General features: G+C 46.9%; 1 protein-coding gene across 4 annotated transcripts in view; it reads right to left on the bottom strand.

Moving 5' to 3' along the window:
* LOC110973597 (uncharacterized) overlaps positions 1-15,428 on the bottom strand; it is a 66,924-nt gene that overhangs the window by 7,517 nt on the left and 43,979 nt on the right. For 3 of the 4 annotated variants that reach the window (XM_087139308.1, XM_087139306.1, XM_087139309.1), the window contains exons 3-6: positions 7,823-7,931; positions 6,879-6,981; positions 5,895-6,042; positions 5,051-5,276 (exon numbers count right to left, since the gene is read on the bottom strand). In XM_087139308.1, the coding sequence (XP_086995434.1) occupies positions 6,000-6,042; positions 6,879-6,981; positions 7,823-7,931 (255 nt within the window). In that variant the 3' untranslated portion in view covers positions 5,051-5,276; positions 5,895-5,999. The remainder of the gene's footprint in view (positions 1-5,050; positions 5,277-5,894; positions 6,043-6,878; positions 6,982-7,822; positions 7,932-15,428) is intronic. The other variant, XM_087139310.1, reaches the window with a different exon arrangement.

Here is a 15,428-nt window from a genome sequence, read left to right as displayed (position 1 = left end):
GGCTAGATGAATAATTCATCCCGAACTGACTGACGAATATAAGCCAATGATTGCAGCCACAGTCACTTTGGCACTGGCTAAACTGGGCAGGCATCTGACACACTTTTTAAGATTGGGGCTGCATTGTGCAGCCACGTGGTTGGGTTTCGGCACCTGTCCAATAGGGACTATGCTACAGCAGGACTGTGGATAATCAAAGGGCATTGGGTCTGAACTTTTGAGGTCTGCCGGTGCAGAAACATTTGGGAAATTGAAATTCTCATTTTTGTAAAATGTGTTTCTTGACAAGTGTTTGAGTTCAATCATATTATGGTGGATAGAAAGGAGCAACAATTAAAATTATGCAGAATGAGGTAAACAATACTGGAAAAACAGAATTTTACACAGAGAAAAATTGTTTAATTGAACAAGAAGTATGAGGGCCCAGGCATTACTCATCAGACCCACCACGCTAATTATTATTTCAAATCCTTCGCTAAGTGTGAAAAAAAATTATGAAAAAGAGAATCTTCCAATTTTTTTGTGTATTCCTAGCCTTTGTTTGCACTTTCATTGGGGCAGTAAGGCTGTTCTACATTTACTTTTTTCAGTCACAAAGTTCAAAACTCCAAAACACAGAATAACCAGCATCAAGAAACAGGGATCTGTGTGTAATTTGAAACATCCAGATTGTTCGGAATTAATTTACAATCCCATGAACTACCAGTAGTACTACCTTTCAACATGACACAGAAGCCTTGCATACTTGCCGTTGCAACTCTTGCTACATTTTTGGACTTAAAGGTTAACAGCTTATTCCTTTTAGAGTTATGTTCATTGAACTGAACTGCCCAGTCGACCGCAAGCCTGTCAGTGCAGGCTGGCAAAATAAAACAGGTGTGCCCTGGATTGTGTAAAGTGGCTTGTCACTACTCACACAGTGTACAGTGTGGTAGTGTGTGTAACTAATTGGTACTCGATAACAATCACTACTCGCACATACAGTAATTCCACAGCTACTAATCAGGCTGGCACGATTAATTGAATAGTTGCAAATGAGTAGTACAACGAGTAGAAGGAACAAATCAAGATTAATCAATTAACTGAAACAATCACCCAGCGATGGTAAATACTAGTAAAATGTACAATTTACTCGCGGAAGAGTTTCCTGTTTGTACAATCTACTGAGTGTAGACAAAAACTGAAAATTCTGTTTTTTTGTACGTTTTTTTTTTTATTTTGGATGTTGTGGACAAAGTTAATTGCAATAATGTTTGATAACATAGAAAAAAGGTCAAACAAGACATGTTAAAAGTGATTGGTAAAATTTAATCTCAGGCCACATTATCAAATGGCAGGCCATGACAAAGAGGGATGAACATCGCAATGAAAACATGTTAGCCCAATTTCCACAGAATGCAGGATTGAAAGAAGAATGTAAAGCAAGATCTTAGTGTCACAATGAGCTATACAGTTATAAATAATTATGAGGTGATAAGGCAATATTCCCCACCCTAGATGAGAAGTGTCCGAGGTTATAGTTACATGTATTTCCGGGTTCATCTTGGGGAAGGGAACTCCGAGAGAGAGGTGCTCCTTCACTAATCACCACTGAAGATGGGGGCGGATGAGGTCTGATATGGGGACTTGGAGATTGATTGAGTCCCATTTTGGCCTGTAGAGCGCTAAGAGATGAAATTGTATTAGGCACATGTACAACCTGCAGAGTGGAATGAGATCCACCATTTTAGCCATCAAGCCAAGGAGACGGAGTCAGGCACGAGCTGGAGCAGAATGCTTGGTAGAAAAGACTTTCATGCAGTCGAGAAGATTGTAGATGGGTTCGGTCGTCAGTGAATTTATGCCTTGTTGAAGGTTGATAGATGCCCCTAGATACATCGGGTATTGCATTGTTGCAAGTAAGGCGGGTAGAAATCTCCGCTTCGTTGAACAATCTGCCGACGATCAGCCAGTCATCCTGCTTTCCTGCTTTCGAAGGTGAGCAGCAACAATCTTTGCAACCCTCAAGAACACTCTCAGTGAAGTGGAGAGGCCAAAGGGGAGAGCTGTGAATTCGAAGAGGTTCCCATTGTATAGGAAGCGTAGGTGTTCATAGCTTCTTGGGCAAATCGGAATGTGGAGGTAAGCATCTTTCAAGCCTATGGAAGAGGCCCAGCATGGAACCTGTAGAGATTGGGTGACTGTCCAAAGGGTCTCCATGCAGAATTTCTTCGAGCGGATAAAGCAGTTCAAAGTTTTGAGGTTGATAATAGGTCACCAGCTGCTGAATTCCTTCTTTGGAGTGAGGAACAATGTTAAAATGAAGCCCTTGTTCGCTTAAGATTTGGGAACCGGGCAGATAGCATGTTTCCAAAGGAGAGAGTCTATCTCCGACGCCAGTGCCTGTCGTTTGTTTTTGTCAGTAGGAACTGAAGTAAGACGGAGGACAGGTACAGACGGAGGGGTGCTCGTGAATTCAAGGGCGTATCCGTAACGAATGGTCATGAGCACCCAGCTGTCCAATGTGACTTTCTCCCAAGACCCAGCAGAGTTGACGTTGCCCACCGACGGGTCTGAGATTGGCAGGCAGAGGCAAATCTGAAAAGTCGGCGATGCCAACCCCCAGGAGGTCAGGGGTTGATGCCTCTAACCTAGCGGGCTGGCGTTTGAAGGAAGCATGTGAAGAGGCCTCAGCCGTAGATTGATTAGAAGGCAGGCCTAATATATGGATCATATCCTTCTGAAGAAGACGGAACCGTGCCTCAGGAGGGTTAAGGTTTGATGCAGAGGAGATATCCTTATCTTCAGAGAACATACCCCATTCCATCCAGAGCTGGTCCGAGGAAGGAGGAACGTCATCATGTCTTGTTGGGTGGCCAGTGGCCGGAGTAGGAGGTGAGCTGTATTCTGCACCAGAACCTGGATAAGTCGAAGGGATGAAACCATCATATGAAGATCGGATCACCAATGAATGCAGGTTCCAATGCAGATGTGGATGCGGATGCAGATGTGGATGCGGATCCAGATGCGAATCCAGATGTGGATCACATTGCGCCGGCAAAGGGTCCAGATCCGGGGCCATCGCTCGGGAGCAGGATTGGGCTCTAGACGGCTGGCTATCGAAGAGAGCTTCTCCGAAAGCATGAGGACTGCTGCCATGATGGCGCCCGAAGCGCCTTCCTTCTGTGAGAAGTGAGACTTCTTACACTTAGACCCCGTAGAGGATGAAAAATGTTAGCATTTCTTGCGTACGGGAGAATTGGTTGTAGAGCCAGTGGTCGATGCCTGTTGAGCTGGGGCATCGGAGGCCTACCCAGACTGCAGTAAAGATACAGCAGGAGAGGGCTGGTTAACTGCAGAGGTAGAAGCAGTCTTCCCAGAAAGGCCCAGAAGGTAGCTGGAAGACGGGGTGACATACAGGGTCAAAAGCCCCAACGGCACAGGAGGCCGGAGGGCTCTGTTGTCCCGGGCGCGGGTCATGGTGAGCCCTCGTGGCCCGGTATTGTCTCTGCAGGTACCGCACCGGGGAGCAGCGTTGTGTTGTCCCATGGAGCTTCAGCTTCTTTGTCATGGCAAGGTTCCCGGTTGAAAGGGCATCTGAAGACAATGGCACCAGGGGTGATGCGACCAGTGTAGCTAGCGTTGGCAGCGTGGGGCCACTCCGGTAGGTAGACTTGTGAGCCATGCCGATGTCGGGTGTTGCCCACGGCAGCTTGTTGTCGACCCGCATTACCCGTTCAGAATGCTTAGGAACTGGGACGCAAAAGTGTTACGCCCAGACCCAGCAAACGGGGGAAATTTCAAACCTGAGTGCAGCGCCACGCTGCACTATCGTTGGCTGCGATGCTTCGGTGTTAGGTTAGGGAACTGAGCATACCGATATCACACACACTGCAGCTCAGGCCCTTGAAGCGTGGACTAACTTAGAACTGAACCAAAGATGGTATTGCCAGCAGGCACTAGCTGAGGGATCCGAAGTTTAGCAAAATGCCACTCGATCCTCCGGAGACCAACTCCTGTTGGTCTATAGCGGAATGTGGGGTCGTGGAATTCGGAACACTTGTACTTCCTCGCAAACCCTAACAAACCTAGGGTCCCCCATTGACCCTATAAATATACCAAGGAAAGAAGGGAAACGTTCTAAAACTCAATTGGGCAAATTTAAAATTCAAATGAACCACAAATTGTAAAAATATATTAAAACAGCTTTATAATTTTCAAAATCCAAGACTCTACCTTTACAAATTAAAATTTCAAAATTTTTGAGCCGTTTTGTTTGAACGAGACTATTCGGAGGTCACGGATCACGCATAATATGCATGCATGAATGCTCATACAAGATCGCGTGTGGTTGATCCCTTCAGCCTGGGAACCATCAACAGCCACGGCTTTGTGTGAGGATTAGCGCATACCACACATACATTCTGTTCATCATGCAGCTGCGGTTTCAATGTGGGCCTGCTGCTGGACAAGGCTATGCATACTGGGCACACCACAGCCCAGCAGTCACGGTCGAAAAAATCCCGGCGTGAAGGGGGTTAAACCTTGCGATGTGTGTGTGTGCATGTGGGGGCTCAGACCAAGCACTTGGCTGGTCTAATGACAAAAGCGTTATTTTGGATGCAACTTAATTAAGACTAAAATTAAAACTGGAAAAATCCTGGAAGCACGGATGGAAGTGACCCCGGCGTTAATCACTAATCCTTTTAAGTGCTGTAGTTTGTTTGACTTTTTGAAGGTCTCAGAAATCAAACAACGCTTGTGACAGAAGTGATTTTCAATGGTTGATTTTTGTGGATCTCGATTTGCGGTCGTTGTGTACAGGCTGTAGGGGTGGTTGCTGGTCACGTTGTGCAGTGGGTCGTTCTACACAGTATGTAAATAGTTTTTACATAAGGGATTTGAAGACAAGTGGACGTTATACACAGGTGGTCGCGGGGGGGGGGGTTGCTGTATTAAAGAGTAATGATCCATACAAAAAAAGGAACACGTTATATGTAAATGTAAACCAAGGTCTGAGTAGCTACATGTATGACAATCTAATGGTAAGAATCTCAAACATAAGACTCACCTGTCCTTATGGTGCCATACAATGAGCAGATATTCAGATCATGCAGGTCAGGCAAGTGTCCACAGGGTACTGTTTCCGGTGCAAACCATCAAACACAGGTACCTTTTCTCAACATGCAATGAAATGAAAGCCTTGCTGTTGTTAGCCATTGGAGTTTCCATGTACCAGTAGGTGCCCTCAGATGACCTCAATGATGAGAAGACCACCAAGAGAACACACCTGTGACCTGGGCGTAGACAGAAGACAAATTTTTGTAAGTTTTACCATTTCATCAAGGGACCTCGGTGGAGTTTGAAAGCACCCCATGTGTATATGTATGCAGAATCATATAAAGATACAGTAAAGTGTACGTGTATGAAACACTAGGGTAAGCATTCATAACCACAGAGTTATAAAGCAAGCATTCCTGGGTGTACTTTATATTTTTCTGGGAGAGTCTGATAGGTTGAGAGCATGATGCCACAGCGCACAGAACATAAACCTGGCCTTTACCAAGTGCTCAGCTTCAGTCCTAAAAACCTCCAATGAGGCTCCAAGGAAAGAGTCTCATTTGTTATTACTGGTCCATTCCCAATCAGAGAGATACAGATAAGAAACTTTTTCATCATCATCATCACAGATTACTTTACAGAGTGAACTGAAGCTTTTTCCATGTAGGATACCACAAAGCCGATGTCTTTGGCAAGATTATTCACCACTGCAGCATCACTATACCACTAGGGTTGTTAATATGAGCACCACAAGTTTTGATAAATGTGTGAAATTCATAACAATGATAAGACGAGTATACGTCTTCACTGTCCCGAGAGTGACAACCATGTTGAATACTGGGACCTTCACATACCACTGGTGAAGATGGCATATCAGGCATCAGGGCACAGCACCAACCAAACAGGTGCCTAACCTAGTCACTCTTGGCAGATGAATAGAGCTACCAGTCGACTTGTTCCTAAGGTGTCCAGAGAAGTCCCAAGGGTACCAGTGAATATGCCCTGCCAACGAAAAAAGAATGTGAGAGGACCATGAAAAGGCACAAAATCATCCCCCCAAAAGCGGTAAAACACTAGAGCTACTACAAGTACATGTAAGTATCAGGTGAACTGGGGTGCTCTTAACCTGGGAAATGCTGATGCTGACCACAGAATAAAGAAATGTCAGGCTGGGTCTCAAACTCCAGCAAAGGTGGGAAGGGCCATACTGCACTGGGTAACAGAACTGACAAGAGATGTCAATGTCAGGATCCGACAAGAACCATGCCATAAGTCCAAAGTGGTGCATGGGGACCACCTTAAACACCACAGACACACACTTAACAATTCCTTGTGGAGATCAAAGAGGCAAACATCACAGCAACCTCATGCCTTAGAGGGTTGAGGACTAAGAACTAATCTCAATGCTTCTACAGCCTGATTGTCCTGACTCAGGATAGGAAGCAGGGGAGGCCACTTAGGATTCTGCAGACAGATCTCAGCATGGTGATCACTGGTAGGGATGGCATCAAGAAACCAATGCACCAGAAAGCCGAAGAGGTTATAGATGATCCACGAGATGGTATACCGTACATAAATCGTACATGTACACTATACATCCAAAGTTTCAATAACAGGTAGTACAATTGGGACAAAAATGAGGTCTTGGCCTCCTTGGACATCACGTTATGACAACCATACATGCAACGATATAATGCATCGTCACTTGCCAAGAACAAAGGTAGATTAGAGTGAGAGGACATTTTATTTTCTGAGCGGATTTTTTTCCCCAATATTTTATATGTGACTTGTTTTTTATGAGCTAAAACAGACAACAATGTGCACAGTATATTACTTACCTCATCAGCATTTTATTTTCATTTTGACTCTGGAGCTGAACTGCCGCTGTTTTCATTTTCATATTTGACATGGAACTTGTTTCCTCTAAGCTAAAGGAGAAAACTATGTGCAAAAAATGTCATACCGCTGTCTCATGAGAATTTCATTTAAAACCGGAAACTGGAGCTGAACATTTATATTTCACATTTACTTTTTTTTTGTGGTTGTGCTACTGTATTTTAACGAGCTCAATCTTGCCAAGAATAGAAGCCTCTTGGTTAAGTGAGATGACTGAAACCATTGCCTCTAAGTTGTTGATTCACACTTCGAATAATAACAAGGCCATGCACTCTGAAGTATATATGTACATGCATGCACATCACTTCTAAGGGAAAAAGGGGGGGGGAACACTGCATCATCGCACCACTTTTGGACCAAGCTCCTGACCAGAAACCAGAGTCTTTTGGGGGGGCCTTATACCAAATACCTCAAGGTGAAATGGCTATTAATTATGCCTAAGAGAGAGTATTTCAGAAATAAAAAATGCAATGTTATGTTTTCCTAATTTTATTTTATCAGTTGAAATAATTTTTGTGTCTAAAATCTGGATGAACATCAAAGCATGCCAGTTAAAAATAGGGACTAATGCAGTGTGAAATTTTAAAAAATCACACTGCATTTCACAATTTCATTTGAAATTTGAAAATATGAAATTCAGAACAATTTTGACATGAAAAATACAGCCTTACACTTACATGTAAATGTACATGTTATACAGTACAAGATGAGTCTCAGATAGTCAGGACTGCTGACATGAGTGGTGACTGGCTAGCTTGGGTAACAACAGCCCTAACTAATGTTCATACATGTACATGTAGCTCTGGAAATTCCCAGTTTTGTTTCTATATTTCATAAGTATTAGAGCTAGAGTTACTCATTCAAACCTGCACGGCTGATAACATACCTAAACTTACTGCACCACTTAATTTCTGCTCAATTTCTTCTAGTGTTGGTCCAGCTTGCTTTTGTCCCTCAACGGTGGTTGCTGGATCAGTACATTTTGGGCATAGTTTCTGTCAACACACATCAGAAAGTGGGGAATTTAGTCACAATCTTTTTCCACATGGGCCCAGGCCAGTCCATAACCCTTGAGAGCCAAATGAAGAAAGAGAGCACCAACCACATGGTGCATGAGCTTCATTAATGGAAGGGACATGTCGCTCGTGATTGTGCACATATCGGTACTCAAGGCAGTGTCTTCTTTTTCTACATGGGTCCATTCTCGTAAGGCACATACATAATACATGTATGTACATATATGTAGCCCTTGAAACCCAGATGAAGAAAAAGTGTGCTACCATTAATGGAAGAGATGTGTTGCTCATGATCGTGCACATAAACATGGCACCATATCAGCTGCTGTTGATGTAAAGATTGCTCTGAAAAAATAACTGAATTTTGTCTTCTTGTTTTCTCTAGAGATAAACTCCAGTTAGAAGTTTCACTCCAACAAGTACCCACTGCATCAACTTCAGTGCTCTTCAAAAACCTGAATAAGAGCACACATGTACAGTACATGTACATTTTGGTTTTTTTAACATTAGCTTGGTTTTTTGACACCCTTCACATTATAACCCTGGCAAAGAGTCTCAACAATGGCTCTAACAAGGATGACGTAATCTTGAAAGGGAATGACTCCATGCCTCCTCCCTCAAAAAACTTCCAATGTTTATTGAAAAAGACACAGTTGTTTTAAACACATTTTGTATAGCAGACTTAGAAACTTTCAGAAACACTCCTGCCAGGTTGTTGATCATATTCCATTATGACAATGGTGCTAGCATCAATTCAAAAGGGTTCTTCACTGCCCCTGATGACATCAGTGGCCAATACAGAATGCAAGGGCTTGGCTCCAAGACGATCAGCATACTTTTGCTAAGAAAAAGCTTAACTGAATGTACACTGCCGTGCAAAAGTCCGATCGCACCTGAGTGCACAACAAATTGTGTGTTTTTTATGCATAAAAGAAAAAATAAATTTCCACAAAAGCAATACCTGTGTTTGTTTTGATATGGTTATTCCATTAAATTCACGTTTCCAGTTCTAAAACATGAATTGGTGAACAATTACGAGCCTGGTAATTAGAGTTTCTCCGTGCGTGTGCACAAAGTCAATGGGCAGTATTCTCATTAGCATATCATCAAAGATGGCGGCGCCCAGTGTCCGAGAAATCCGGAAATCCAGTGATGGGGTTTAGTATCGCGTAAATGCCCCACCGGCGTCGATAACAGCCTGGCACCGCCTTGACATCGACTCCAGGAGATTGGTGATGACTTGTTGGTCCATTCCCTCCCAAATCCGATTGACAATCTGGAACAGTTGATCTTTATTTGCCGGCCGAATTTCACGTTGAAGACAGCGGTCAATTTCGTTCCACAGATTTTCAATCGGGTTCAGGTCGGGACTCTGGGCCGGCCAAGTCATCACCTCAAACTGCCAACTACCCCCCATTTCTCTAATAAACTCTGGGGTGGGATCGGCCAAGAATTCCTGCGTGACTCTAGCAGTATGCGATGGAGCATTATCGTGTTGAAATAGGAATTCATGGCCGATCAAATGGTGGGCAGATGGCAGCATGTTTTCCCGGAGGATGTCAACGTAAACTGCGGCGTTGATGTTTTCGTTGACCCGCACCAGGCTGCCCACACCGGCGGAACTCATGCAGCCCCACACCATGATCCCGGATCCCCCATGCTTTACGGTGGGCACAACACACTTCTCGTCAAACTCCTCCCCCACAGTCCTCCTGACGTACACCCGTCCATCACTCTGGAACAGTTGGAATCTCGATTCATCGGACCACAAGACCCGGCTCCAGTCATTGGCGGTCCACCCCAGGTGCTCTCGGGCCCAGGCTAGCCGACGACCTTTATGCTGCTCTGAAAGTCGGGGCTTATGCCTAGCAACCCTGCCATGCAGCCCAACTGCAGCCAATCGCCTTGAAACAGTGCTGCGGTGGACTGCAACCCCTGCATTGGCAAGCTCCATCGCTAATTCAGGGGCGGTCAGAAAGCGGTTGCGCCGCGATGCCCTCACGAGCTGCCGGTCATCCCGCTCGGTGGTCGATCTCGGTCAGCCGGTGCGTGGTCGGGGTTCCATTGACCCAAACTCCGTCAATTTCCGGAGATTCCGACGAACAGCATATTCGCTGATACCCAGCCTTCTGGCAATTTCCCGGTTGGAAATTCCCTCCTGATTCCAGGCTTCAATCATCCCCTTTTCGCGAGTGGTAAGTGGCGTATTTGCTGGCATTGTGTTGCTGCTTTGCGTATCAAAGTGAAAGTATTGGTATGCAAATTTTGTCGCCACGAGGTAGCCTGATTTGTCTAGTATCCATTTACCCTTCACAGGCGGCGAAATCACCTATAATTATTCATAAGACAGAGTTTCCCGCCGCGTCAGCTTTGCTTCCATTGGTTTAAATGCCACCTAATAATATTCATGAGCTCATGAATACGTAATGAGATATTTCAAGATGGCGATTTTACACGGGCGAAAAACAGTCGCTCGAAACTTAGCGAAAAGAGGGGGTAGTCGCCGACTTCAGCAATGAGATTTATGAATTTATTTGATTAAAATAACTAGACATTACAAGGGTGAGATGCTTTTTTTATAAAGACTCAGTAATTTATTGCAAAACTACAACGGAAAGTTTACAGCACATGTGCGATCGGACTTTTGCACGGCAGTGTACATGTAATGAGAATTTTGTACAATTATGCGCACTAGTAATGCAATACTGCACCAGTCGCTGTTGGTTGTCAGTGAATTGCAACACTTCAGTCTTTTCATAAACGTATCATACACTGCACAGTGCATGGAGAGACCATTCAAACTACATAATATATGCATAATTTAAAATGCGTAGACATGTTTCTGCCATCAACTGCTATGCATTATTAGTCGATTGGATGTAAAATCTCAAACTGTATTCCCTTTTTCAAAACTATTTCCGATATCCACAATTGGAAAAATAGGTGATTGGCTAATGGCAGAATTGTTTGGCAAACTGTACAATAAGATCAACAGATTGTGCAAAGATTGAGTGCTTCTGCAGACTGACTTACATGTAGGCTATCACATCAAACATACATGTACCAGTACATGTATGCGTGAAATAAAAACATCATCGACCTCAATGTACACAGGAATAACTCTGAATCTTTTAGTTCAACACATAATTTTCATTTCTCTATCAATGTCATGTTGTACATGTAAATGCCAAAATACGGGCGAGTGAATGTCTCAAAGTGTCCGTCAACAGAAAGGATTGTAAGGTTTCACAGGAGGTCTGAAGGAATGCCAGGCACCGAACTTTGATTACAGCTCCGCTGGAAGGGGCCATGGGTCCATGCATGTTTCGTTCATTCGTTTTCGATTTGAAACAAAATACGAGGAATAAGATGACAATCTCAGTTTTTAATTGTTTTTCTGTTGAAAACGAAAAAACTAAGGTAGTGTGGCATTTTATTCCCACAAGCCAGCCTAGGTCTGGCCATGTCTGGGCAAACTATTTCCAACTCTGAGGAAAGTCACCTGACCCAAACTGAAACTACATGTATCTGCCTTGGCCCTTGAATCTGACAAGCAATCTAAGTTCCAGGGGCTAGGAGTCGTTTTGACGGAAATATACCACCGATTGGTAATTGATATGGTGACCCAGTCGACTGACACAACAATGTGCATACACAAGGTATTACCGGCAAGATCGACTTAACTTGTTTAATATACTTTTCTTTAGCTAACTGAAATTTACTTATTTTATACAAAAGCTACAAAAGAATAACACAAAATATTATACAAAAGAACACTTACATAATCCGCACTCCCTAAAGTGCCACCAATAATCCGCACTCTGCAACCTATTACCTGTATCCGCAATCCGCACGCCACAATCCTTACTCCTCACTCAGGTGACTGCACCCAGGTGCTAATTAATTAACCCAAACTAACGAATGGGTAACTCAGGGCATCTGCTAACACTCTGGCTGTCCAGTCTTTCACCGCCTACCTCGACGGTGACGGACAATCATCGACTACCCTACCCACAACTCTACCTACACAGTATTGTTCTATCCATGATCCTTTCTAACTGATACTATTTAACAGTACACATTAAGTCAACTACTGCGAATACGTTACAGTTACTTAGTTTAGGTGACCAACTGCTCAGATTGCGTAACCAGTACCTGCTCGCAGACTCGCAGCAGTTGCGCACACAAAAAGAGCAGTCCACACAACACTGTTCACTCACCAAACCAGGCATCCAGACTGACTACACTGTGGCAAGGGCCAGTTGAGATTAGAGCGAACAATGGGGGCGCCCTCTGGTGGCGGGGGTGTACGGGGAGTGGTGGTCCTTTTGGAATATCACCAACGCTCATCCAGTGCCGGCGAGGGGGCGCCCAGCGGCATTCAGTTGAGGTATATTACACCGGGGGAGGTGCCCAAGCGCCCTTTAGCAATGGCGACGAGACGGGGGTTGGTCTGTACGGAACACAGCCGTGGTGGAGCTGCCGGCGCAAGTGAGTGGCACCGCACACGAGTCTGTGACAGTGATCCCGATCAAGGGCACCGCACACGAGTTTGTGGGGCCGACCCCGAACCGAGGCGCCGCACATGACTCTGTGAGGTTGAACCTGAGAGGCAGCACTGCACACGAGTCTATGGGGATAAACCCGAGCAGAGGCACCGCACATGAGTCTATGGGGTGAACAGGAATGGGGGTACTGCACACGAGTCTATGGGGTGAACCCGAACAAGGGCATCGCACACGCGTCTATAGCGGTGATGCCGAACAAGAGCACCGCACACGAGTCTGTGGGGCCGACCCTGAACTGGAGCACCGCACATGATTCTGTGAGGTTGAACCCGAGTGATAGCACTGCACACGAGTCTATGGGGGTGAACCCGCATGGGGGAATTGCACACGAGTCTATGGGGGTGAACCCGAGTGGGGCCACCGCACACAGTCTATGAGGCCAATCCCGAGCAGGGGTACAGTACACAAACCTGTGAGGCCGACTTCAAGCCAGGGATCGTGGGCGCAACCCGTGCCAGCCTCCCAAAAGTTGTGCCCGCGCTAAAGACCTGAGGTATGGCATAGGGGACTGAGAGAAAATAGCGTTTGGGACCCAGAGCGGCCTGTACCCGTTTACGACGATGCCATTTGGGCTCTGCAACGCCCTGGAATGGGTGTTGAGGGGGCTGCAGTGGCAGGTGGCAGTAGTGTACTTGGATGACGTCATTGTCTGGGGGCGTACGTTCGAGGAGCACTACCAGAGGTTGGCTACGGTGTTGGAGCGGTTCCAGAGCACGGGGCCGAGGCTCAAGCCTAAGAAGTGCAACCTCTTCCGGACAGGGGTGTCCTTTTTGGGTCACCTAGTGTCTGCTGAGGGGGGTGAGAACCAACCCCGACAAGGTCACCATCATTAGGAGTTGGCCGACACCCACGAATGTGACGCAGGTCTGGAGCTTCCTGGGCCTCGCATCCTACTATCACCGCAGCATAGCCCACTTTGCGAAGATCGCCCACCCATTGCATGGTCTCACCAACAACTGTCAGAAGGACTTCACCTGGACAGATTCCTGCCAGGAGGCCTTCGAACAGCTTCAGGACGCTTTGGCGACAGCCCCGGTGCTGAGGTATCCACATCCCAAGTACTGGTACATCCTGGATACCGACGCCAGCAACTGCACCATAGGGGCAGTCCTGTCCCAGGATAGGGGCAGTCCTGTCCCAGGATGGCGGCCGGGAAGAGCAGGTGGTTGCCTACGGCAGCCGCGTCCTAACAATGTCTGAATGCAATTATTGCACTAACCGGAAAGAGCTGCTGGCTGTGGTCCACTTTGTGCAGTACTTCATCACTGCTTGGGCAGCGGTTTCTGCTTAGGACAGACCACGGGTCGCTGAGATGGTTGTTCAATTTTCGGGAGCCAGAAGGGCAGACGGCCCCATTGGTTGCAGAGACTAGGGTGTTTCGATTTTGATATCGAGCACCAAGCAGGGCGCAAGCCCTTCAATGCTGATGCGGTCTCCCGAGTCCCAAGCGGGCAATGTGGACTTTCGAAAGAGGCTGGGCACGAGTGCTTCACGGCAGGGACACTATCCCCCGCAGCCGAGCTGGCACCCAAAGTTGGTGCCATTCAGAGCGTGGACCAAGAGGACACATCAGACTTGGACGAGCTCCCACAGGTTTGGAGCCCCGACCACCTTCAGGAAGAACAACGTCAAGACCCGGAGCTGGCCCACATTTGGAAGTGGCTGGAACAAGGGTCACACAGGCCCAAGTGGAAGGAAGTCTCGGCCCTCGGTGCCGGTGCGAAGTCATGGTGGGCCAGGTGGGAGACGCTGCGGGTACAACAGGGCATCCTCCAAATGAGGTTGGAGCGACCACCCGGCGGCCCCCCGACCTGGAAGGTTGCCGTTCCGCGGACCAGGATGCAAGAGTTCCTGCGGCTGGCCCACGACCAATGTACTGCCGGGCACCTGGGGATCACCCGGACCATCGCCAAGCTGCGACAGGCTCCCGTCTTTTGGAGAGGAATGCGGCGGGCAGCCAAGGAGTGGTGCAAGAAGTGCCACTTATGTGGGTCCCGGAAGCCCCCGCTGCGTCTAGGGAGGGCCCACCTGCAGAGGTATGTCTCCGGCACACCCATGGAGCGCATCGCCATAGATCTCATAGAAGGCTGCCGAGAACGAGGTCAGGGAACTCGGCATTCATGGTGGTCGCCGACTATTTTACCATATGGCTCGAGGCTTTTCCCATCCCACACCAGACAGCAGAGACGGTGGCCCAGACACTGGTGGAGCAGGTCATCATCCCTTTCAGCACACCATTGGAGATCTTCACCGACCAGAGACGGGAGTTCGAGGCTGGCTTGTTCTAGGGGCTCTGCCGGCTCCTTGGCATCCAGAAGACGCGGACAACACCATTCCATCCTCAGTCAGATGGAATGGTGGAATGCTTCAACTGGACGTTTAAGACCATGCTGAGCATGTCCTTGGCTGCGAAACAGAAAGACTGGGATGAACACCTTCCGTATGTCATGATGGCATACCGTTCCTCCCAGCACAACAACACCAAACTCACCCCGAACATGCTCATGCTTGGCCGTGAGGTGGCGCTTCTGTTGGACGTGGTGGTGGGCTTGCCGGAAGGACAAGCTGGTGACGTCACTGGTCGCAACAACATGGCCCCCCCATCAATTTCTCCAACTGCTTAGTCATGTCGGCTACACCCTTTATGGCTTGTTCGACAGACCGCATCCTTTCCTTTGTGCCTCTACCTAATAAGGAAGTTCTCAGTCTCAAACGCCGCCTGCAATGCCTCAGACAAATTCTTCGGCCTTGCTTGGAAGATTCCCTCTCGGACGTACTGATCAGCTACAGCGTCTATGAAATCATTTTTCTCCAATGGCTCTCTCACCTCTTCGGGAATTTCCGGATACGCCTTGACTGCTAACTCATGCACTGCCTGACACAACTCTTGCTAAGACCCCTTCGGCTT

Source organism: Acanthaster planci, linkage group LG07 (assembly GCF_054643075.1).
Source record: "Acanthaster planci isolate LZ-2023a linkage group LG07, COTS_SCS, whole genome shotgun sequence".
NCBI classification, from domain to species: Eukaryota; Metazoa; Echinodermata; class Asteroidea; order Valvatida; family Acanthasteridae; genus Acanthaster; species Acanthaster planci.
Note: the sequence above shows the minus strand (reverse complement) of the source record. Positions and strands in the feature narration are given on the sequence as shown.